The sequence below is a fragment of the Lingula anatina genome, chromosome 3 (assembly GCF_051362555.1).
Source record: "Lingula anatina isolate TDL-2025a chromosome 3, LinAna3.0, whole genome shotgun sequence".
NCBI classification, from domain to species: Eukaryota; Metazoa; Brachiopoda; class Lingulata; order Lingulida; family Lingulidae; genus Lingula; species Lingula anatina.
The window spans coordinates 24,880,917-24,906,558 of NC_141769.1; the positions used below are offsets into that span (position 1 = coordinate 24,880,917).

The window sequence follows — 25,642 nt, forward strand, 5'->3', positions numbered from 1 at the left end:
CTATATTGAATTAAAATCTTTCGTTCTACGTATTAAAGTTTGGAAATTATTTTTGTTTATTTTGTGTGTGTGTGTGGGGAGGGGGGGGGGTTGAGGGCGGTAAAAATAAAAAGACCCCACAGAATCCGCCCCTGAATATAGTCTATTCAAATGAATATCTAATAAATAGCAGTGGCTGACTAGTTGGTCACTGTTTTCCCCCAAAAAACTCCAAGGTGGGCGAGAGTCGGGATCGCATCCGAGGCCTGTCATTCCTGAAAAGTCGGACCCCCCCTTCAAATAATCCTGGAGCCGCCCCTGAGACCTGGACATAAGCAAGCCTAATTTGCACCGAAGACTCACTCACTGTGTCTTTTTGAACAGAATGTTCCTTTTATAAATTTCTTCAAAATTCAATTCTACCTTAAGATATAACTTATAGAAAAGCATACATGTAATACAACATTAACAAGGCTAGCTTGATTTGCACCAGGAAATTGCTCACTGTTTCTTAATTTAGACATTATGTTGAAATTTTGTTTGTTAAAAAACCAATATAAAAGAATATTAAAATTACCACAGGAAAGGAAATTAATATATAACCAAATAAACGGATTGCACAACAGGATTTTATCATGTGATTAAAGCTGTTGTTTTATCAGCACCGTCGTGAGGGTGTTTCGCAATCAACTTCTATATTGTGTTTGTTGAGATCGTCGCCGTGTGTAGAATATGATCCAATCAGCTGCAGCTTATTATTCAGTCCGGCGACCTAGAAAAGCACAAAAACAACTGGGGCACAACACAAGCCGCCATCTTAACGTAAGAGAGGGGCTTTTGCGATTTAACCATGGTGTTCGAAACTTGTGGGCCCAACGAGGCCATGGTTGTTTCAGGTAAGTAATAGTTTCTCCAGGGTTATGTGTATGATCATGAATTTTTAGTAAATATATTCAAAAGTAGATAGATTGCAGAGAACTTTTGGAGAAGTGCCCTGCCCCTCCGATTTTGCAACAGGATGGGTCTTTCGCAATAACATCTGCAATGCATTTTTTCCAACAAGTGCAATAAACAGACTGCAAATTCATATTGATCTTCATCATTTGTAATTTTTTTTTGTCAAATAAGAGCCTTTGATATCGTTTTCACGTTTAACTTAATGTATAAATCACTAGTAGATGAATTAATTATGTTAACGAGTAACGTTCTGTTGTTATTGAATTTTGATAGAGCTACCTACTCGTACTGTATACAAGTTATTTTTAAACTGTTTATTGCCTGCATGTTTGCGAATATTGTATATAATCATAAGCATGCTCTTTTCCACCTATATTGTCTTTAAACAGACCCTTTTTGCATATCCTCCTCTGACGGAAATGGAAAATTGTGAAATTCTTTTCACTTCAAGCTCCTCAGAGAGTAGTGGGTTCAATGTCATGACATCCACAGTCCAGTAACACTTTGTTTTACATCTTGCTGATAGATTGGTTGAACAAGTGCAAAGAGAACGATAGCAAAAGCCATTGCTTGTCATCTGAGCGAAACTGGACAGTTTAACATCTGATTTCAGTATGCTGTGTTTATCTGTGGCAGTTATTAAAACTATTGATTTTTTTTTCTGGAACAATAATGATAACATTTATTGGTATTTCATCACTAGGCTGCTGTTTGAGTAAACCGTTTATAGTGCCAGGCGGCAGGGTCTGGGTCTGGCCTGGAATTCAGCAGTTGCAAAAGTAAGGGATTCTCATTGGCCACCATATTCGGACTGTAGCAGCCACGCAGCATGAGACTTGTGTTTTGTTTAATTGTTTCATGGCTTTTTTTATTGAGCATTTCCAATATATGTTTTTGTTTTTTTTCTGCTCCCTTAGTTTGATTTTTTTCACAAATTTTAATGTGAAAAAAATTTTGGATAAGATTTTTCTAGTCATTTCCATCATAAAGAAAAAAAAAACATTTCAACCAAAAAGCTTATTTCCAAAAGAAAAACAACCATGAACAAATTAAAAACTTGTTGGAATTGTCTCCCATTTCATTTGCATTATAGGTTGTAAGTGCCACAGTTACTGTATGTTATAACATGGCCATTGGGGTAGCATTTTAGAAGCTGTATTAAGTTTATATGGCAGGAGTCAAAGGCAGAAATAAAAATTCATGTATGCTTCATAGACCATTTTGATTTTCTGATTTGACGTATTATTGGCCTCGGTTTATTATTGATTTAAAAAGATACTCTGTCAGCTGCAGTTTTTTGCTCTAGTCTATAAGTCTATAAGACTGATAAAAAAGATTTTTTTAAAAATGGCATCTGCAAGTTAATTTTTTAGCCTTTGTTTAATATAATAATTAAGATGGGATTATTGTAAATTTCTGCCCCTGCTCACATATACATATATATATATTTAAATATAGCATGCATGTTGATTTTGTTCTTATTCTAAAGCATGGGCTATGTTGTATTTATGATAGAGGACGGAAATTTCTTTCATTTACAGATGAACGTATATATCTGTTTTAACCTGCCCCAGTGGTTAATGTACTTACATATATGTAACAAATGGTAGTAGAAATATTGTTTTGCTTTCAGCAAAGCCCAGTGCTGCCACTTACCAGGCAGTGTTCTGCTTTTCATGTGTTTTATTTATACTGTACATCAGGATTTTCCTTGCAACTGAATAAAATAAAATTCTGTCAAGAATCACTTTTATTTCTTTTATAAAATCAAATTTCAATAAATTTATGTTCAAATTTTCAAAAAATAACTAAATAGATAATAATACAAAAAGATTTTGGCAAAAGAAGATTGGTGTCTACTTATCTCATTCTCATCCGCAGCTGTCATGAAACATTTTTATTACTTTGCCCATACTAGGCACCTGAATATAAATCTGCTTTCTGAAATCAACTCCTGATGTACAGTAATCGCCAGCAGTAGTATTATAGTACACTTGTTTAGAGTGACATGGTGAATCAGTTTGTAGCATGTTGTTGTTTTTTGTTGCACTTGTCTAGGCTGCTGTCATGGGAAACCAAGCATAATCCCAGGTGGGAGGGTCTGGGTGTGGCCTTGTATACAACAGTTACAGAGGTAAACCTGCTTAACCACCAATTGATATATGCCACATTCATTTTCAGTGAGAAAATTTTTTTTTCGAGAAATTCATAAAATCAAAATATCAGAAAATTATGTGCAAATTTGCCAAAAGAAAAAGAAAAAAGAAATGAAAAAGTGACAATATAAAAGATTTTGGAAAGGAAAATTGATTGTATTTTCCTGTAAGTATTTTTTAGATTTTATCTCGGGTGTATGTGTTATTAGGTCTTATATCTGCAGCATATGCACATTTATTTTTTTCTTCATTATAAAAAATTATATTTTATTACCCAGTACAGCTAGAATCAAATTTACAAGTTATTTGTTAGAATTCCCTGATTTATAAAATGCCTGTGAATAGTCTTTTCACTAAAAATGAATGTTGGCAATAATATTGGGTCTTTATAGAGTTTGTAATTAATTTACATTTGTGATGTGATGTGTTTTGTTTAGATTATGTATTATTATATTCTAATTTGTTAAATACACGCATAATGACATATTAAATTTAAAATTAAATTTTGGATACCTATTCTGCACTGAATTTGAATTTTTTTTAAATGTCTTGTTACTAGAAAATGTATCTATTTCTTATATTGCAATGTTTTCCATACATCGATGTATATTGCATTGTCAATTTTTGCACATAGTTTTTTAATGCTCATTGAAATGAAAGTTGAATTTAATACTTATTATTTATTCTTTAACATGTCTATTTGTTTTTATTAAAAGAGATTGTGGTATATTTGCTCTGGAGATTCACTTATCAACATAATTTTGTCAATTGCTTTATTATCATCCTTTATGCCCTGTCTTAGAATTAATGTTAGTTCAGGGGAAAACCAAAATAATATTGAACTTGAAAGTGTATTCTTGTGTGGAACACTATTTCCAAAACAATGTGTTCTGTTGGCCCCCTAAATTTGTCATTAAATATGATATAAATGTGGTTGAAGTGCTAAATTTTATGTTAATTTCCTCATTTATTTCATGGTGAGTGTGAAATTTTGTTCCCACACAATCCCTTGAAATTTAGCTCATCCAGGTCGCATTTGATTTTTTATTTCCAAGTGACTATTTCAAAGAAAAGGAAAAAAAAATACAAGTGAAGTTTTCACTTTTCATTTCCATCTGCTGTTTCTTCAGAATATCTCTGAATATCATGACCTTGCACATCGAAACCCCACAAGTGTATACACAGGCAGGGGTGGCTATCTCTGTCACTGGGATAGCACAGGTAACACTGGCTTGCTCACACACTACTCTGACCCTCTAGACTGAATCAGATCTGAATGGAAAAACCGGATTGTAATCATGGAACATCTGCACAGCATAATTCCATTGAAGGAGATTTCCTCTGTTGATGGTAATAACTGGATTTGGGAGCGTTGTAAGGGCTCCCAACATGTCAAAACATGCCAGAAATGAGAGTCCTGATTCCATATAACTTATTTGAGAATCCTGCTGTTCAGATGCCAGCATGATTACAATATGTGGTGTTTTGAAATTTAGATTGAATCAGTTTCGAGATGTCAGAGAGGACTGTGAATAGAGCCTGAGTTTTGGCCCAAGTTAAATTTGAACCCATGAACATGTGCATGATTTTTTTTCATTTTCATAAAGCATGTTTTAAGCATATGGTTTATTTACACCCCACCCCTCCCTATTTTACCTATCCACTATTTACCCTGAATGATTTCCCTGAATATGAAAATATCAGTATTCCCTAAAATGCAAAGATCTGCTGCCAATGATTTTGACTAACCAAAATCGCATTTTTGTACTGATTCAAAATGGGAATGCTGATATTGACGTATACTGTGAATTTATGCATGTCTCCGGGTTGGAAAGGTCAGAATTTCAGGTCATTTTAGCATTCTCAAGGAAGACAGGTAACTTTTTGGTGTTCAAGAATTGATGTTTTCTCAGGTTCAGGTTGTGTATATCCCACATTGATTGGTTATTGATTGGTTTTGATCAATTTATGATTTATAGACAAAATTATGTTCAGATGTAGAAGGTTGATAGAGACAAAATTCAAGAATGATTATTCACAACCCATCTGAGGAAACATCAAAAGACGGAATCTCAAGTCCCATTTATTTCCCCACTGTTTTAAAAAGTGAATCTTGGTTTTACCTGTAGAATATATCCAGTAAAATATTTCACTGAGGTCAGTGGGTGATCTACATTTCCCTAATTGGTTCATTAGGTAGTAGTTAGCAAATCCGGTTCTAACATTTCTTTTTCTGCAGAATTAACCTGAACACCATGACCCTAAAGGTCACCAGTCCTCAGGTGTACACACAGTTAGGGGTGGCAATCTCAGTCACTGGTATTGCACAGGTAAGGTTTTCTACAGGTATGACACTGTGCTATGTAACACACTAGCTGGGGCACACACTAGCATGGTTTTCTTTTCAGCCACTAAGCTAAAAATGAATTACCCAGACCACATTTTTTGTGTTTAATCGTGACGAAATTGATGATGTTTTATTTGGTATTTTTGAAAGGTTTTGTGAACGGACTTATTTTAACGTTTGCTTGGTTGTTTTTAGCTATTGGTGAAAGTGAATCATGCTAATGCAAGCCCACACCAGTGTTGTGCACGTGTGATACAAAGCGGTGCTTAGCACCCCGCCCTCCCCCCTTTTTTTTCTTACAAAAACTTGGTTTGCAGTTGTGTGGATTTTTGTCTACCTGTCACTATGGTGTTATTTTTTTGTAATTCTCTGCTTCAGAATAACTCTCAACACAATGACTCTTGTAATAGAGAGTCCAAATGTGTATACCCAGCTTGGTGTTGCCATTTCTGTAACAGGTGTAGCCCAGGTGAGAATTAGTTTTTTTTGTGAGGACATCACATGTTATTTATATGGGACCATTCAGAGTGAGAAGAGCCGAGTGCTAGCTAGGCCATGACCTAAATATGACGGACCTTCATGAAAGGAAGAACGCTTAATCCATGCCTTGTCCTTTGGTTGAATTGAGCCGAGACTTAATTACTGTGCCCCTGGAGGGATGACGCGTAAGGACGTGTGTGAGAGGTGGAGAGACCATTACGGGATTAAGTGGTCTTCTTTTCATGTAGGTCGGCCATATTTAGGTCATGGCCTAGCTAGCACTCGGCTCTTCTCATTCTGAATGGTCCCTATTGTAGACGAAACTTGATCTTGTAAAAAAGTAAAGTGAAGGGCCTTTGCAGTCACTGCTTGGGTGGTGAGGAAAGTAAATGCATACTAACCCCCCCCCCCCACCCACCTATTCACCCACTATCAAGGGGAAGCAAATTTTCTATTCCTGATGCATACGCTGTGACATGTTTCCAGAGTTTGTCCTTTTCTGAAGCGAACAGGATTAATATTAAAGCTGAAATTTTTCACAAAGTAAAGCTATTAAAAAATGAAATGTTTATTTTAAAAAAATTACTAACATTTCTATTTTCGCTGTTTAAGGTAATTAACATTTGCATCAGTTAACCTGCAAACAATATCAATTATAATGGCTTCTCTGGTAACATTTTGTCTTTGAAAAACAAGTGTTGGGTAAAAAAAAGTTTGATTGTTAAAACTGGCCCAGTCTTCCCCAACCTCCCAAATTCACCTTTGTGTACTCAGATACTTTATAGACTGAATTCCGTACTAGCAATATGAAAGGTGAGTTGTATCAACATCTTAGAATTTGAAAATTGGGTGGGACAAATAATCAAAGAGCAGTGTATTTTTGCAATTTTTGAAGTGTTTTCCCTTTAAATTTATTTGAGTGCATTTTGGTGAAGAGTGCATTTTGGTGAAGTTTCTGGGTTCAGTTACAGTAACGTATTTATTTGAGTCTTTGACCTTCTTTAGAAGTCTTCAGCTGTAAGTTCTTCAAACTTAACTTGTAGATTAGACATTGTTGTACTTTATTAATACCGTTCTCAGAAGTAGTATTGAGCACTGTAGTTGTCATTCGTTTGTACATAGTATTTGAGACATATTGTGTTGTTTTGTTTACTAGTAAGCCAAATTTTTTTATATCAAAAAATATTAACAATTCTGGTTAAGGTCCAAAATGGTTGCCCTGTTTTGTTACTGACATCAGCTTAACTTAATAATATTTAAGAATAATTTGTCTATAATTTATGTTTTGGTATAAGCCTCATTACTTCAAAACATAATTATTTAAAGTTACAGTGAGCATGATAAGCTACTAAATTACAAAACTTATTTTCTCCCTCTTGAAATTGTGATTAATATAAAGGACCAGTGTTGTAAGCAGTAATATGTATTTTAATAAATCTTATAAATGAACAAAAATGATGAAATAAGTGAGCTATAAAGAATGTTATGGAATTCATAATTGGCATTGTGAATTTATATCAGTACTTGTAAATGACAAGATATTCCGCCTCATATCCAATCTCCTGTCTGTGTAACTCCAGGTGAAGATTCAGGGCGCCAACCGCGAGATGCTGGAGGCAGCATGTCAGCAGTTCCTGGGGAAAAGTGAGAATGAAATCCGCAGCATTGCCCAAGAGACCTTAGAGGGTCACCAGAGAGCTATCATGGGAACCATGACAGTGGAGGTAAGCTGATATATCACCTGTTGGGGATCAATTCTGTGACCATAATCTTGATTTAATCAATCTTGATCTTTTATTTCCTTTGCCCAGTGATAAAATTACCAGCATGATGTCTACGTGTTTACTTTTATGATGATATGGGATTTCCTTGCTATATTCACACTATGTATTTCTTACAATTTCCCATTTTATAGTTTTTTAAGATTATGTGAATTTTAATCACAGATGTTCTGGGTGTAATTGGGATTCTGTGCTGAATTTTATTTTCAGCAAGAAAGTATGATTAGTATTGAGATTTTTTATGTTTAGAATGACCTGACTCTGAAATGTAAGAGTTATTATTGCAAGGTAGTTATTTTGCTGACTGCAAAGTCAACTTTTCAAAATGAATATTATTGTTAGAATTCTATATGTATGCAAACTTTAAAAGTTGATGGTTCCAAAATTTCAGGAAATCTACAAAGACCGTAAGAAGTTTTCCAAAGCTGTATTTGAGGTGGCTTCGTCTGATCTTATCAATATGGGTATTAGTGTGGTGAGCTATACCCTGAAGGACATAAGAGATGACGAGGTAATGAAATCCCCCCTCCTCTCTCTCTCTCTCTCTCTCTCTCTCTCTCTCTCTCTCTCTCTTACACACACACCTGTTAAAATTATAAATATAGTATAGCCATCACCCCTGTAAAGTTAGCAAATATGTAAGAATAGATAGATCCCATTACAGAATTGTATATACACATGAAATATTTTCAAAAAAAAAAAAAAAAAAACTTCTATAAGACATATCCAGCTGCTCATTTTGGAGCAGCCCCCTCAAGTTGTCTCATTCTAGGCTTACTTGAAATCCCTTGGCCTGGCACGTACAGCAGAGGTGATGAGGGATGCTAGAATTGGGGAGGCTGAGGCCAAGATGGAGACTGTTATCAGAGTAAATGAAGGGCATGCTATATTGTTCTGCATGGATATGTTTCTCCTTCTGTGTCTTAGTGGTTAGGATTTTGGAGTGGTGATTATGCACTATTTGAATTTAAGGAAAAACTAGATGGAATATTGTAATTGGGAGTCTTTGGTCAATTAAGTGGAAGTTTTGTCTGTATCTGACAGTTTGGATTACTCAAGTCATTACTGGTGAGCAAAATTACACAACTTTGGATATTTTGGATTACTATGTTGACTAAGCTTTTCTTTAGAATACAACTTAGTTTGGTCATATATCATCCTAAAGGATTGCATATTTTGCACCACTCTAAAATCTGACAAGCTTTGACATATTGTGAAGGATCAGTGTGTAGATATTTTTGTAGTTATTCCTTTTATTTACCCATTTATGTGGTTGGTGTTTTAGGGCTATTTGAAATCTCTGGGTATGTCAAGGACAGCCCAGGTAAAGAGGGATGCCAGAATTGGTGAGGCCGAAGCAAAGAGAGATGCAGGAATGAAGGCAAGTATGATCACTGCCAGTGTTATTGGCTGACCAAGTTAAGCTGTAAGTCAGCATCAGCTGTGGACCAAGCTGCTGAGTCAAGACTAATTCAATTCAAAGACTAAGATTTGAATCAGTCGTAGAGATGCATGATAAAGTTGTTAACCTTTACAGTAAATGTCATTCTTAAGACCAACAGCAATTTCAAACACAAGACAATGGCATGGTTAAAACATTATGTTAACCCATTTTGTTTAATAAGCTTAGCCAGTTTAGTTAGTTTCTAGGGTGTGTTTATTGCTTGGTAGATGAAGTAAGATTTTTTATGCTTTAGCTGTTGAAAAAGTAAATTATTATAATTTATTGCATGAAGTATATGCAAGATATTAATATGTGTTGACAGTGTTGTCTTTAAAGTGTTTCTGCCTTGCTGTTTCAACTTTTCCCAACATAAAGTCAATTTTAATTCAATTTAAGTACATCTGATGAAGACATAATGCTTAAACAGTTCATGCTGTCTTTAATTTGGAATCATAACATCTTACCTGACTCAAAGATTACCTGAGCAGTCTGTTGACATTTCATCTTCTACATGGTTACAGGAAGCCATTGCCGAGGAGCAGAGAATGGCCGCCCGTTACCAAAATGACATAGAAATCGCAAAAGCCCAAAGGGACTTTGAACTGAAGAAAGCTGCCTATGACCAAGAAGTGCAGACAAAGAAGGCTCAGTCTGACTTGGCATATGAACTGCAAGTAAGTGGAGAGAGAGAGAGAAAATTGTATTGTAACAGATATTATGTAAATTGGTTCTTGCTGAAGGTTTGATATTGTATATGCAATTTGATTGCTAGGAGGAATTTGTCGTCAAAGCCAAGTTGAAGTTTTTACTGATAATCTGCATACATCTATTGACACAAAGGCCCATGGCAGTTCCCCTTTGTATCGTTGTTTTCAGCAAGTTTTGCCAAGTCTACAGTAGTTTTCACATTCTTCACTATGATTTGTAAAATATGAAAGGGGTTAAAAGGACATGTTTTGTCAGCAGTTACACAAATGTGTGCATTCTGATCAATGTATCTGTGTCCAATGTTACCAGGCCGCCAAGACCAAACAGCGCATCAAGGAGGAACAGATGCAGATCAAGGTGGTAGAAAGGACACAGCAGATTCAGGTACAGCAGCAGGAGATTGTCCGTAAAGAGCGTGAACTAGAAGCAACCATTCGTAAGCCTGCAGAAGCAGAGAAATACAGACTTGAGAGACTGGCTGAAGCAAACAAGTGAGTAATGGGACACATGCATGAAAATAGCCCCCCCCTCCTCCCTCCCCCATTCTCAATCAGGAGGTTAGGAGGGATATTAAAAGAATAATATTTAATTGGTGGATTAATTTGATCAGGAAAAAAGTCAGTTTTTTATTTATTTATGTATTAAGTTAAGAAAATGAAATTAAAATGGCAAAATTATATCAAAGTGAAATTAAATACGTCATTTTTACAGGACACGGTTGAATACTTTCATGTGACACAGTTAAATAATTTTGAATAATATCGTTACTTTTAGGAACCGGGTAATTCTGGAAGCCCAGGCCAATGCCGAAGCTGTTCAGGTAAAGATATTTCCAGTATAGCCAAGGAAGAATTTGAAACTGGTCACTTTTAACCTCATGTCAATTCATGTTGTGTAATCACTTTACCGGGTGGCTATATTTAATGCCTTCAAATTCTGCTGCAGTTCTTACCACAAAGAGAGCTATCGTATAATACTATTTATTACTGTCTTTGTGATTCAGGTGAAAGGAGAAGCTGAAGCTTATGCCATTGAAGCCAAGGCTAAGGCAGAAGCAGAACAGATGGCTAAGAAAGCAGATGCCTGGAAGGACTACCAGGATGCAGCTAAAGTGGATATGGTGTTGGAGACATTACCTAAGGTATTTTTGACTGTCTGCATTTGTCTGTGTCCGTGTGTGTGTCCGTGTGTGTGTGTGTGTGTGTGTGTGTGTGTGTGTGTGTGAGAGAGAGAGAGAGAGAGAGAGAGAGTTAGGTTGTAGAAGAATAAAGAAGATGCTTGAGTAAGTAAAGTAACTTTTTTCAACCTGTTAAAACTACAACTAATATGTCTTCAAAGTATTCTATATTAACAACCTCAAACCTTTCTGTAATAAACGAAGTTTGATTGTCAATGTTCTGTAATACTTCCACATTCTTGTTTTCATGTAATTCTTTGTTGAAAATATAGGTGGCAGCAGAAGTTGCTGCTCCTCTGGCCCAGTGTAAGAAGGTCACCATGGTGTCCAGTGGCAAGGGTGACGTGGGTGCTTCTAAACTGACTGGAGAAGTACTGGACATAATGGAGAAACTGCCTGGACTGGTCAAGCAGATGACCGGAGTGGACATTGCCAAGGTGGGTTGAAGACTTGTTTATGGTTCAGATGACAAGGGTATATTTTAAGGCATCTGTATCCTGTTTCTTTGAGATCTACATTGCCCAGGAAAGTCAATTGTCGGTCTGAGGTGTTAGTCTGGTTTTATTAAAGTGAGATGCATTAAGTGGAAGTGCCATTTTGTGATTCTGTGTGTTGTCCACCCATTTATAACAAGTGCAGATAAATTTGTTTATTTCCATGTTTTCCCCAGGATGTCTATTAATTTCTGTTACCTATTACTTAACATTTGTAATATAGTCAACATATTGGTAGTACATTGGTAATGTGCAAAAATATTTCTAAAAATACCTGCACAAGGTGCATATGATCTGAAAGTGTTCACCAAGTAATTACAGTGCAGCAACATTAAAAAAATGTTAATTTATTCAGCTTTAATTTTGACATTTGTTTTAATTTCAGACCATGCACGTGAGGCAAGTGTAGATGGCACTTCAAGAGGAGACCAAACCACAACAGAATTCAATAGCCACTCCCTAGTCATAGACGTTCACATACATGGAATAGAATTTTGTGTGAAGTTGTCATGTAAATTAGTGTGTACTTCATTCATGTTTTGAATCTTCTCCCTTTTTACCCTTGCAGTTCCAGTATCGTATTATGTACATAATTTTCATGCTGGGGTGGTACACTGTATTTCTACTCTGATATAGTACAAGTCTAATTGGAACTTTTGTTAGATTTGAGGAAGACAGTTGATGTTGTCTTTGTGGAGATTTTTTTTGCTGACTCTAATTTTCACTGTGAAAAAAACAGTCTTATGTTACTCAAGAATCAGATAAAGAGGAATACACTTTTGAAACAGAGGTAGCCTTAATGCCTGAAGACATCATCCTACATAATTTGCTGGGGGACATGACCTCTGTAAACTGGAAGCAAGTTTTGGAATAGAAAAAGATCTTATGGATATGTTTTGTGTTGTATTACTCTGATTTGTTGAACTGCTACCTCTGTAGAACTTAGTGCCCAAAAGTACTTTTTTTTTACTATTAATGGCAGCATAACCATGCTTTATAACAGAATTTCATTTTGTCATATTAATTTTTTTCTTTGTAAATGAATGTTAAGGATTGTCAATGTAGTTAATTTTTACAGAGGAACCACTTATTGCTCCAGTTTGAATGATATTTTATCATGTTTTCATAATAACATTGAGTAATTTTTACATTTTTTATGTGTAGAGTCCTAGTGTGAAGTTTCCTTCACTTTTATTTTTGTAATAATTCCCACGTAGTTCTAATTTACTCTCAACGTCACAGATTTGTAAATAATTTCAACAACCTCCAGCTTTTATAATATTTGTCAAGATGGAGACAAACCACAAGAAAGTATTACCCCCTCACTATGTTCAATACACAGCACTGTACAAACACGAGGAGTTTATTTGAATCCACCATGAAAAGCAATATTTTTGCCATATTAGTTAATAAGCAAGGTATGTTCGAGTTCTCACAAACAATAAGTCTTCATATTTGCATGTCTCTTTGTAGATGCAATGTACACAATTTGTTTCGTTTATCTATATTTTTCACCAAAATTGCCATAAAGTGGAGAGGTGTTTGTCGGCTTGCTATTTTCGTTACATTTCGTGTATGCCATGACCTTGTTGAGAGTAATGCAGTATTGTACATGTAATGGATATGTCGCTTCCGTCTTGGAATTGCTACCATTTGAATTGATAAGTACAAGTCGTGCAAAAGTCGCATGAAATTGAATTGTCAGGAGTACTCAAATCATCTTATTATGGCAAAGTGTTACGAGCAGTGTGATGTCTTTTTGTAATTTTTTTTTTTCATATCTAATTTAGAAATACAAGGTGTGAACTTACATACTTAGATATTGACTATGAAATACCCTTCAGGGTACGAATATTATATAAGAAAGGACATTTCAAAGTTGATAGCTATTAAGGTGAAGATGTATCAATGTAATTAACGTATTCTTGTTTATGATATTCACATGGAATAAACCTTCTGTAACTCCCCCAATTTGTCATGATATTTTTAAATATTCAGACAGTGTTACCTACATATACACGTGCCAAACAAAGCGTGCATCTGATGAATTGCCTTTTATAACTATTATGAAAATTACAATGTTTTAAAACGACACAATACAGGGGAAAATCAGCGCAGGTTGTGACGATCAATGACGAAAAATTAATTTAAGGACTTGAGAAAATGTAATCCGAATTCTAAAGGCAGCAATGAACAGAACTTAAAAGTTTAAACAATTCAAAATTTTAAATAACATTGAAACTAACAGGAGTTATAAAATTTTCTTCAAGTGTAATGTATAGTAAACAAGAATTTCTCGTTAAAATACTATACATCCCACTAACTACTTCATTAAGTTGTCAATTTCATATTATTTGAAGGGTAAGATAAGATTTTGACACGTTAATATTTTAAGCGGTTGGCGCTCAATCGCAAGCTATCACTAGTAAACCTAGTGGACACAGAACCTTGTAAAAAGGCAATTTGCGTTTTACGGCGAATGACCAAATGGCGTTACGGTGGCCTTATGGCATGTCTCAACAATCCAGTTTACTTGGCCCAGGCAGGGTCATATACGAGTGGAAAGAATTGACCTTCCATTTTGTGGCCCTACAAATAATAATAATAATAATAATAATAATAATAATAATAATAATAATAATAATAAGATCCAATTTAGGACATAGTTATCATAATCATGCACCTTTTCCTGACAGATAGGGTGGCATTTTTAGTGACACGACGCTATAAGAAATCAGCAACTGAATTTGTACGCAGATGATGTGTTTAACACTGTACCTTAGGTATTATTGTTTCTTGGGAGAGTTTATCGTCCAGATTTTCATCCGTGTCAGTGCCACTGTTTCCTCTCAGCATAGCTCTGTCCGTGTCACTGTACACACCATCGGCGAAATAATTTAATACCGCAGCACGCCGAGGCTTGTCTGTCCTCAAAGACACAAACATCATTTGATAAGAATATTATAAGGAGATGAGGCGTAACCTTTTCAAAGCAATTTTCAACTTACAGGCCCGTAGCCAGGGGGGTTCGGGGGGTTCGAAAGAACCGCCCCTTTTGCTGGAAAAAGGTCCACTCTGGGTAAAATTTGATCTACAGTAGGTACATGAAGTTTTTATGGGAAAAGGTCCACTTTTTCAGAAAAAGAACCCCCCTTTTGAAATTGCTGGCTACCGGCCTGACTTAGATATCTCGTCATTAAAATTGAGCATCTAGGCATGTGTCAACAAGTACCAGAAGGCGATTCCGAGAAGTTGGATTGGTTGAAAGTATTTATCACGATTATTTCTACAATTAAAATGGTAACAAGTAAGAGATAATATTTTAGCCTAAATTGTATCCATAATGACACTATTACATGGGCAGTGACTTATTGAAATATTATGTGGAACAGTTACTCTGAAAATGACAAGCAGCGGAGAATATTGTTTGCAACATTGCAACGTTATCATTTCAAACACATTCAGCAATCTGTACATTACGTTTACTTGTTATCATAAGATCCATGAACCGTCATAGCATTATGGAAACTGGCATGTCCTTTCTTTAACAGCGCGGGCACTGGCTTAAAAGCGGCCTTCTCTTCATCAGTTAGGATGGACTGAAACACAGTAAATGATGTTACCGTTTCCCCACGAAACACAATCGTCGTGAAAATTGCTCACATGTGTGAAATTAAAAGAAGCAAGTAACATTTGTTTTAGGGTAGAGCCAACCAAACAATAGTTAAAATACATGTACTGTCACACTTAGCGTTTAGCAGTAGGCCTAATAGTCTGGTGGGAAGGAGGGGTTCACGTGCAACCCCGTGAAAAACAGTGGATACCTATATTTTCTTAACCCTTGATGTCTAAATTTTTGATTTCTAGATGTTCCCAGAGTGAAAAAATGTCCCATGGGGTTTTAATTTAATGATATGTAACACCCTGTCGCTCAAATAACCGCATTTGAAATAATGGGGGTAGGGGAAGAAAATTATCTATAGTTTGCAATTTAAATAAGATATAAGAATGGTTTATATATCATTATGTAGGTAAAGGGTTGCTCTAAAAATACAAGTAATAAAAGTTATGTAATACTGAACCATGTCTAAGTAAAATGGTGTCAAAGGTCAAATGAGGTCAAATTTGAGAAATTTTCAGAAAAATAAAGCAATAAAGTTTATCTGTATAGAGAATGTGAGCCAACAACATACTTTTAAGGGTATATTTTATAAATCCCATCTATATTACAAATGTTTAATGGTCATTTGTGACTTAGTTTTACAGTTTGTGAGAATTATGATGGATATGATTAACGTATGGGAGTATCAGTTAAATTTCAGATCAGTGGGGGTAGGGGAAGAAAATCACTCATAACTTAAAATTTAAGTAAGATATAACAATGATTTATACATCATTGCAAAGCTAAAGGCTAGTTCTAAAAACATAAGTAATAAAAATTATGTAATGCTAAACCATAATGGAGTAAATGGGGTCAAAGGTCAAATGAGGTCAAATTTGAGAAATTTTCAGGAAAATAAGCCAATATAGTTTACTTATTTAGAGGATTAGAGCCCACAGTACATTTTAGAGTATTTTTTGTAAGTTCCATCAATTAAGCAAATGCAAAATGATCTATTGGTATTTAATTTTACAGTTTGTGGAAATTTTAATGGATTAGGATTGGATTGATTAACATATGGGTACTGACACTATCATTTCAATTTCAGAACAATGGGAGTAGGGGAAGAAAATCACCCATAACCTAAAATTTAAGTTATATACAACAATGATTTGTATATCATTGCATATCTAAAGCATTGTTCTAAACATTAAAGTAATAAAAGTTATGTAATACTGAACCATCTCAAAGTAAAAGGGGGTCAAATAAGGTCAAATGAGGTCAAATTTGAGAAATTTTTAGAAAAATAAAGCAATAAAGTTTATCTGTATAGAGAATGTGAGCTACCAATATACTTTCTAGTGTATGTTTGGTAAATCTATCTATATGACAATGCTTAATGGTTATTTGCATCTTAATTTAGTTTGTGAGAATTATGATGGATATGATTAGCGTATGGGAATATAAGTTAAACTTCAGATCAGTGGGGGTATGGAAAGAAAATCAATCATAACTTAAAATTTAAGTAAGATATAACAATGATTCAAATATCATTGCATAGCTAAGGAGTTCTTCTAAACACATAAGTAATTAAAATTATGTAATACTTAACAATTATGGAGTAAATGGGGTCAAAGTTCAAATAAGGTCAAATTTGAGGAATTTTCAGTAAAATAAAGCAATAAAGTTTATTTATTTAGAGGGTTAGAGTCCACAGTATGATTTTGGAGTATGTAGTGCAAATCTCATCTTTATAGCAAATGTTTTATAATCTTTTGAGACTTAATTGTACATTTTCTGAGATTTATCAATATGGTGGGATGTGTAGTTCAATTGCCAAAAATGGGGGTAGGGGAAAGAAATTCATTAATAGTATAGGATTTAATTAAGATATGACATTGATTATACATCACTGTGTTGATAAAAGAGAGCTCTAAACATCTAAGCAATAAAAGTTGTGCAACATTGAATCATGGCTGAGTTAAAAGAGATCAAATGTTAAATAAGGTCAAAATTGAGACATCATCAGGAAAGTTGAATAGAGGTCAAATTTGAGTCATTTTCTGGAAAAAAAACAATAAAGCTAATTATTTTACATAGCACTTGAACTTAGATTATGTTTCTTTAGGGTAAGTTGTCCGTTTCAATTATTTCATGAGAATTTATTTTAAAGTTTGTTAATTTTAAAATGCATTTCTTACAGCAGAGGGGTTCAGCATAATTGCCAAAAATTGGGGGTAGGGAAAAATCTGTTCATAGTAGGGGATTTTAAGTAAGATGTGGCTATGATTTATGTATCATTCTGAAGCTGAAGGGTTGTTCAAAATACATCAGAAATAAATGTTATTTAAAATTGAGACATGGTGAGGCTTAATGGGGTGCAAGATCAAATTAGGTAAATTTGTAGGCATTTCTAGGAATGTAAACCAATACAATTTATATTATTTATACTTGACTTGAACCTAAAATATGTTTTTTAGACACATGTCCATCCCTATTACAAGGACTTGATGGAATATTTGGATTTTTTTACAATAAGTGAGTACTGCAGATGGGATCAGTTCAATTGCATAAAAAATGGAGACAGGGAAAGGACACCCATCATAGTAGGGAATTTGATTAAGATTTACCTTAGATATATCACTGTGCAGCCAAAATGTTGCTCATAACATATAAATAACACATTTTATGTAAACGTTAATCATATGTCTTCATAAAATGGGATCAAATGTTAAATGAGGTCAACTATGAGGCATTTGTAAGAAAACAAATAAAAAATATAGCAGTTAAATTCTACAGAGAGGAATATGATTTGTAGACTAAGATATATCTGGGATAGCATTAGCTATTTTTTTTTTTTTCGCTTAGCCAAATCACCACATTTTTGTCAATTTGTTACCAAAATAGATATAATTTGGCTAAAACATGTCAAATCAAGCCCTTTTTCTTTAGCCAATTTAAGTCAGTTTTAGCAGTTGGCTAAAATGGCGAGTGCTAGCACTACCCCAGTATATATATATATTGGTTAAGTTCATATGTTTTACAATGATTTGATGGGGGTATGTGAGTTTATTTTACAGTAGGTGAGATATAAAACCTACTATACAAGCACTGCAGATGGGTTTAATTCAATTGTCGGGGAAAAAAACGGGGGGAGAGGAGAAAAATCCATATCATTTGATATTTATTCTTAAAACAAAATATACAGTATACTCCTACATTACTTAAATGCTTAGAGGGACCATTCAGCAACACAATGATATATAAACTATAGTTATATCTTACTTAATTCCCTTACTATTAATGATTTCCTTCTCCTAGCTGCCCCCATTTGTGGGCAATTGAACTAAGATCCCCCTACAGTACATATACTAATAAGTTGTATCATTCATAAATATCAGAAACTCTAAAATAAAGTATTTAAACACCATGAAATTTTTGTACCAAAAATTTAATTTATCAAAGATATCCAAAAATCCTAATTTGAACTCATGTTCTCTGAATAAAGAAACTTGACTGCTTCATATATGAGTCCTCATTTGACAGTTTTCCCCTTTTTACACAGACATCATTCAATTTTACATAAAATTTGCAATTTAAATGTTTAGAACAACCCTTCAGGTATATTATGATATACAAATCACAGTTATACCTTACTTAGAATACCTCCTATGAGTGATGTCCTTTCCCTGTCCCCACTTTATGGCAATTTAACTGAACACTTCTAAAGTACTGGTATCAGACATAGATCTAAATGCTGTAAAATGAATTCCCGAAACCCTGTTAAATAACTAAGATTTAAACTGTATTTACCAATCATACTCTAAGAAAACATTTTCTACGTTCAATATTTCTGCTTAAAGAAAAATTCTATTGGGTGATTTCTTTTTTTTTTTTTTTTTTGAAAATGACTCAGTTTTGACCTTATTGGACCGTTGACCACCTTTAACTCAGCCACGTTTCAATGTTACTTAACTTTTATTATTTATTGGATGTTTAGAGCTCTCCTTCAGCAACATAATGATATATAAATCAATGTCATATCTTAATCAAATCCTATACTAAGAATGATTTCCTTCCCCTACCCCCATTTTTGGCAATTGAACTTAACACACCCCCCAACCTTTATTGTATCATTCATTTTGATAAATCTTCCAAAATGTAAAATTAAGTCTCAATAGACCATAAAACATTTGCTATATAAATAGGATTTGTACAATTTACTCCAAATATATACTGTGGGCTCTTATCCTCTAAAGGAACAAACTTTATTGGCATGTTTTCCTGAAATTTTCTTAAATTTGACCTCGTTTGACCTTTGACCCCATTTTACTCCATAATGGTGTAGTATTACATAATTTTATTACTTATGTGTTTAGAGGAACTTCTTAGCTATGCAATGATATTTGAATCATTGTTATATTTTACTTAAATTTCAAGTTATGATTGATTTTCTTCCCCTACCCCCACTGATCTGAAATTTAACGGATACTCCCATATGCTAATCATATCCATCATAATTATCACAAACTGTAAAACTAAGTCACAAATGACCATTAAACATTTGTAATATAGATGGGATTTATAAAATATACCCTTAAAAGTATGTTGTTGGCTCACATTCTCTATACAGATAAACTTTATTGCTTTATTTTTCTGAAAATTTCTCAAATTTGACCTCATTTGACCTTTGACACCATTTTACTTAGACATGGTTCAGTATTACATAACTTTTATTACTTGTATTTTTAGAGCAACCCTTTACCTACATAATGATATATAAACCATTCTTATATCTTATTTAAATTGCAAACTATAGATAATTTTCTTCCCCTACCCCCATTATTTCAAATGCGGTTATTTGAGCGACAGGGTGTTACATATCATTAAATTAAAACCCCATGGGACATTTTTTCACTCTGGGAACATCTAGAAATCAAAAATTTAGACATCAAGGGTTAAGAAAATATAGGTATCCACTGTTTTTCACGGGGTTGCACGTGAACCCCTCCTTCCCACCAGACTATAACCTTTGAAAAAAATCGCCCACACGCAGACAAACGAAATGATGTTCGTTAGACTTACTTCGTGTTCGTCTCGAATGCGCAGACAAACGTTGGTGTGCGTTCTCATACACGGATGGAGATAAAATAAGTCTTGGGCATGTTCAAAAATTTTCATTTGCTGCTTTTATGTTTATTTTAATACGCTGGAAATAAGGGTGTTTCATGTGCTCAAAGTTGTGCGTATAATCGCTTTTAGGTACGACAGTTTTTCACGCTAGGTGTGGCAGAACCTTTAGATGGACTAAGGTTTTTTAAACGGTATCTGTAAACGAACTACTTTCACGAACGCGTAAGCTTGCATATGTTAAAGAAATATGTTTACTGGAAGACAGGACTGACGAAGCACACACCAAGAGAGAGAGAGAGAGAGAGAGAGAGAGAGAGAGAAATCATTACTCTATCAAAAACTTAATGTAGACTTGAAATCCTCACTTTAATTCCCTCCATGTCCCTAAAACTGTGGTCCAACACCGGGAATGGGTCGCCATTCCTCGTCCACCTAGGTATAAGAGTTACACATTTCAGAGTTTAAATATGTTGCAAGCACGTCTCAAACCGCATTTAGACAGTTTCAATTGTAAAGGTGTAAATCTAAACTTCGCTTGATTGCACACCCACCCACCCACCTCTCTGTAATCCGTCAGTTACATTATCCCGATCCCCTGCCGGTTCAGTTTGCTGATCCCTTTATTTGGGGATTACTTTTGGGATTACATCGAATAATTTCTACTTCTTCGACTAACTACTAGGAGTAACTTTCTCAAGTTAAAACTAGAAGAGTTTATCTTTTAAATTGTCTAAACACGGCGTCACTCATATAGAGGTCAACCTGTGTGATCCAGGCACGTATTGAATACAGCCATTCTCCTCCGTCTGGTCGTCCAGTGCAATGTGGACCTGCATAGGAGATAATGCATGAATATAAAATGATTTGCACTGTTTATTACTCACTTATGCTTTTAAGATGTAGATCTCTTCATAGAAAAGCTATCATGTCTGGCACATTAAATTTTTTACATCTCCATGCATCATATCATAATGTAATATACAGGGTTGCTACTTAATATGGAATATTTTTTATCATTGTTATTTTTGAGTGCTGATTGAATTTTTTTTGGCTTGAATCATTAAAAAAGTATGTCACTGAGTGATAATAACATCCAGTCTTCTGTTGTGAGATATTTTGGTCAATAATATCAAATCTGACATTAGGTGCCATTCAAAAGAAAGGAACACCCCCAGAAAACCATATCAACAGTTTGATGTCAGTATAAACTTTAAGATAAGATATTAAAGAAAATGATAGCCTCCGGACAGTGATATGTTACACAGACAAAGAACTCACTACAGTAAATCATGAAAAGTCAGTAATTGCGGGTATGACCTCCAGCAGCCGCTTGCAGCGCCCTCATCCCACATGGCATACCCTGTGACACGTTTTTTAGAGTTTTGGTGGGGATTTCATTCCACACAGTGATATTTGCCTATCGCAGTTTATCACTATTTACCGGCCGAGGACCCTGGCTATTAATTCTGTGAGTTACATCCGCCCACAGATTTGCAATTGGGTTCATATCTGGAGAGTTTGCATGCCAGGGCAGTTGCTGAACACATTGGTTTTGAAGAAAAACAGTGATTCTGCGGCCTCGATGTGGGGTTGCGCAGTCGTCTCGGTACACAAAGTTGTTCCTGAAGATGACTCTTACCAATCGAAGCATTGTTTGCTGTATAATGTCTCTGTAGGAATCCTGGATGAGGTTGCCTCCTAGAAAAACCAACTGGTTCTGGGCACCGACATGAAATGCTCCCGAAACAGAGACGTTACCATCCCCTGCTTGCACCCTAGGCAGTACACAATCATTGTTTTATGCCCCTCGTACACGTCCGTGGACACGGATTCGATGATCAACCCTAAAAAATCCATATCTGGCCTCATCACTGAAAACGACGTGATTCCAGTGTTTTGCCTGCAAAAGCACGTGGTCCCCAGCCCATTGCAGACGTTGCTGTATATGACCTGCTGTTAACAGTGGTTTTTCTACTGGCCTTCGTGCAAAATAACCGGCTTGCAGAAATATCTTGTTCACGTGGGACCTTGAAACGGGCGTTTGAAAGACATTCTGCCTCTCTTTTCTGAGGACACTGGTTTTCTTTGTACGACCAGCACGGCGTCCTCTAAGGAGATGGCAATCCTGTCTTCTTGGTGTGATACGCGGATACCCTGGTCGAGGTATTGGAGTAGGTGTCCCTGTTGCAGCATTTCTTTGGAGGACATCACAAACGGTTCCTGATAAATGTTGAATTACCTGGCAATGGCTGTCCGTTTCTGGTCATTTTCTCTGAGAGCAAGAATCCCATAGTAAGCTGCGTTGCTTAGCTGTCGAACCATATCTTCATTAAGGTACCTGTCAAGTTTCAGAGCGATCCCTTTGTTGCTTCTCTAAACACACCTCAAAGATTGACCAAACCCATGGGTTTTTATACAATGGCAGAAATTGCCGAAAAGACCACCCCTCACATTTCTGACCACAGTACATGCAACTGCATGCATCAATTGTTTCGAGAGTTGTGTGGTAATGAGGTTACACACCTGGCTACGCATGGAGTGACACCTCAGCTTTGGATTTAAAGTAGTTAGAGAGAAATTAAATATTTTGTAGAAAATTTACTCGCCAAAAAAGAATATTCCATATTTAGTGGTAACCCTGTAAATATCATAGAATATTTTGGGGTATGTTGGAACAACACGTAGCTCTAGTATTTTCCATAATATTCCTGCAATGCTAAGTTTATTTTATTGTTTTTATTGCATAACATTTCATGAACTCATTTGAAAATTGTTCGGTCTGAATAAAAACCTTTACCATCTTTTGCCGTCAAAAGCTGCTCTGCGGGACCTCGAATTTCGTTGATTTTTTTTACAAATAGTTTTATGTCACAACTGGTGTTTCTGTGTTTTAAAAAAGTCATATTTAATTTAGCTGTCTAAATTGATGAAATTGTCGCATTGGCATGATGGAAATTTATTTACGAGTGGAATATGACAGGGTGTAGAACGAACTTAAGTGTTTTGAAAAATGTATGTATAATACTCTTACCGTTATGTGCTTCATTGGCTTTGTTCTCACCCAGTAGGAATAGTCTTGGTGCCTTATAAATAAAATATATAGAGTCTCATACACGTATATTTCCCAACGTATAAAGGCTTCTTTAATATAGAAAATATTTCAATAAGTGCTATTATACAAATGTTCATATTTGATGAAATATTTATAGCTGAAATGAAGATTTTGAGTGATGGTATTAATTTTTATATGAAATGCTCAGATATAGTCAATAAATGTATCTTTTCACAGTATATCTTAACTATATATCTTATATATTGAAATATGATCTATCAGTTAAAGGATAACGTTTGAACAATAGCAACCAAACAAGCCATACTATTTCATTGCTATCTGAGCTACGAACGAGACCCTCACCATGCCACCACGCCTCCATGCCTTGGAGGTTTCAAGAACAACTGGTCTGTCCATAGCCTCACGGCCGCCTCTGGGCAACTTTCGTCCACAAGTTGGGAAGCTGGAACCTAAAAGGCACAACGAGCACTACCCAAACCTCATTGTAACAAGTGTCCCATCAAACGACTTGCTATATCTTAGGAAGTGTCCTCTATGATATAATATATACATAGGGCCTACTGGTCTTTTTTTAATATTAAAAAAATTATTCTATTTAAAAATATATATCTCACACTCGACTCCCCCTGTCGAGACTATGAAAAAGATTATTATTATTATTATTATTATTATTATTATTATTATTATTATTATTATTATTGCACTTACCACAACTTGAGGTAAAAACACCAGGTCGTGTAAAGCCTTGGTCAATCGCCAGTGGCCAAGCACGTGCATGACCACGTTGTTCGGGTCATTGCATTGGTTGGCATGGAACTCATACAGCATAGCGTGACCAGGATGACGGGCACGTGGATCCTGTATCATCAATTGATTTAATCGTGTCCATTATTGCAGTTTTTTAAAGTTTACATAGATGCAGTTTTCTTTTGTAAATAAAGTGATTTTTATCATTAGTTTTTTTGGGTGTAATATCTATCTTTATGAAAGAAACTATCTTGTAGTCAACTTATTATAGTATATATATATATATATATATATATATATATATATAGTATAGTATATTATAGTATTATAGTGGACGCCGTTGCGTTTTCTTTGGGGAGACTTTATTCAGTCGGTCTAGAAATGCAACGCTATCAACTTAAATAAATTTACGTTATAAATTGTACACTGTAAGTAACAGGTTCAGTTGTGCCCAAGTAAAAACGAAACACATACCTAAACTTTCAAAACATGTCATAATACGCACCATGAAATATTTGAAGTCTTCTAAAATTTTGTCACATTGCTCTTCTGTGAGGAGCGGCACGTGTAGCAGGAATCCATCTCGCCGAAACTGGTCCACCTGGTCTTGGCTCCACTTGAATTTATTCCATTCATTTTTGTCCTGTTAAGTGAACTACATATACTTATACTCCGTTACTTTAATTCTGGGTAATGTTGTATGTAATGGCAATCATCCGAGAAAGCCTAAAACGGGGCTGTGGGCTCTACATGCCGTCATAGAAGACTAGTAAACGTTTTGCAATCCGCATGATGTGGGGTTAACTTTGCAGCCATAATGGTACGTTAGTACAGGCTAAGACTAGTGAAAAAAAACGGAAAGCAGTCCCGACGAAAACTTCAAAGGTACATGTAATAAAATATGACACTCGGCGAAAGGCGGAAGTTAGCAGTCGTGTAATTTGCAAGCGTAGCTGATGTCGTTTCGTATATGTCTGGGGTTTTAAGGCATATTTAAGCCATATTTTTCAGGTTAGTAATTACTCTGAAAATATAGGCGCAGAATTCACAACTGACACGTGTCATCGTAGACAATATATAAAGTGTTTTGTGAGAGATTTAAACGTATATTTGTGCCTTTAAAGCTTCCCGACAATCAAATTTGCAGCATGGCTCGGGCCCCATGGTACTGAATGAGGAGTTAAAGTTACCGATTTATTCAAGATGTGGTTTTCTTATACATTGGCTTTAATGTAATTAGCTCATACATGTACATTTAAGTAGGCTGTGGTTATTTAGTCAGAAATGGGTTCCCTATGGCCATTACCTTCACTGGAGGGAATAACTCTCCCGTCGGCTCGTGCACAGTGGACCAATCCAATATCCCAGGGGAAAATTCTCGGGGCTGCTGCGACATAGACGCGGACATGGCAGAAGATTGTTGCGGTTTTGCTCTCTTATCTTGGGCGCAAGATATATATAACTGTATTATCTAACCTAGTGGCCCAAATGTTATCCTGTAATATGCGTTCCTATAGTAGATTTCAAACTCAAGGTGTCGAGCAGAGATATCACCCATCGCTTAA

The 25,642-nt window shown here is 35.3% G+C and overlaps 2 protein-coding genes across 6 annotated transcripts; one reads left to right on the forward strand and one right to left on the reverse strand.

Moving 5' to 3' along the window:
• The first annotated feature begins 692 nt into the window (after positions 1-692).
• LOC106174607 (flotillin-1) lies at positions 693-13,489 on the forward strand. Of its 5 annotated transcripts, none has more exons than XM_087008368.1 (12): positions 693-875; positions 2,995-3,070; positions 4,223-4,313; positions 7,500-7,643; positions 8,092-8,211; positions 8,986-9,085; positions 9,670-9,818; positions 10,162-10,343; positions 10,627-10,672; positions 10,856-10,993; positions 11,302-11,466; positions 11,909-13,489. In XM_087008368.1, exons 1-12 carry the CDS (start codon positions 830-832, stop codon positions 11,930-11,932), a joined length of 1,281 nt encoding a protein of 426 aa, XP_086864494.1. In that variant the 5' UTR covers positions 693-829; the 3' UTR covers positions 11,933-13,489. The 5 variants fall into 5 exon arrangements, with proteins under 5 accessions (XP_086864494.1, XP_086864493.1, XP_086864492.1 ...); XM_087008367.1 differs by lacking the exon at positions 4,223-4,313 and adding an exon at positions 5,332-5,422; XM_087008366.1 differs by lacking the exon at positions 4,223-4,313 and adding an exon at positions 5,818-5,908.
• Positions 12,186-25,642, reverse strand: LOC106174609 (uncharacterized). Its single transcript, XM_013556245.2, has 10 exons — positions 25,384-25,642; positions 24,583-24,720; positions 24,039-24,188; positions 23,673-23,779; positions 23,289-23,340; positions 21,020-21,087; positions 20,623-20,689; positions 15,010-15,122; positions 14,302-14,452; positions 12,186-14,112 (listed from the first exon to the last, which is right to left on the reverse strand). The coding sequence occupies exons 1-10, from the start codon at positions 25,483-25,485 to the stop codon at positions 14,053-14,055; spliced, it is 1,008 nt and encodes a 335-aa protein (XP_013411699.2). The 5' UTR covers positions 25,486-25,642; the 3' UTR covers positions 12,186-14,052.

What these genes read in the sequence shown, in the direction of transcription:
- LOC106174607 (XM_087008368.1), top strand. Translation starts at nt 830, where the DNA reads ATGGTGTTCGAAACTTGTGGGCCCAACGAGGCCATGGTTGTTTCAG. An exon ending in CCAATGCCGAAGCTGTTCAG is followed by an intron (nt 10,673 to 10,855) that starts GTAAAGATATTT and finishes TTTGTGATTCAG; the next exon opens with GTGAAAGGAGAAGCTGAAGC. An exon ending in CCGGAGTGGACATTGCCAAG is followed by an intron (nt 11,467 to 11,908) that starts GTGGGTTGAAGA and finishes TTTTAATTTCAG; the next exon opens with ACCATGCACGTGAGGCAAGT.
- LOC106174609 (XM_013556245.2), bottom strand. Translation starts at nt 25,485, where the DNA reads ATGTCCGCGTCTATGTCGCAGCAGCCCCGAGAATTTTCCCCTGGGATA. An exon ending in AAGACTTCAAATATTTCATG is followed by an intron (nt 24,189 to 24,582) that starts GTGCGTATTATG and finishes TTGATGATACAG; the next exon opens with GATCCACGTGCCCGTCATCC. An exon ending in TACGTGCCTGGATCACACAG is followed by an intron (nt 20,690 to 21,019) that starts GTTGACCTCTAT and finishes TCTTATACCTAG; the next exon opens with GTGGACGAGGAATGGCGACC.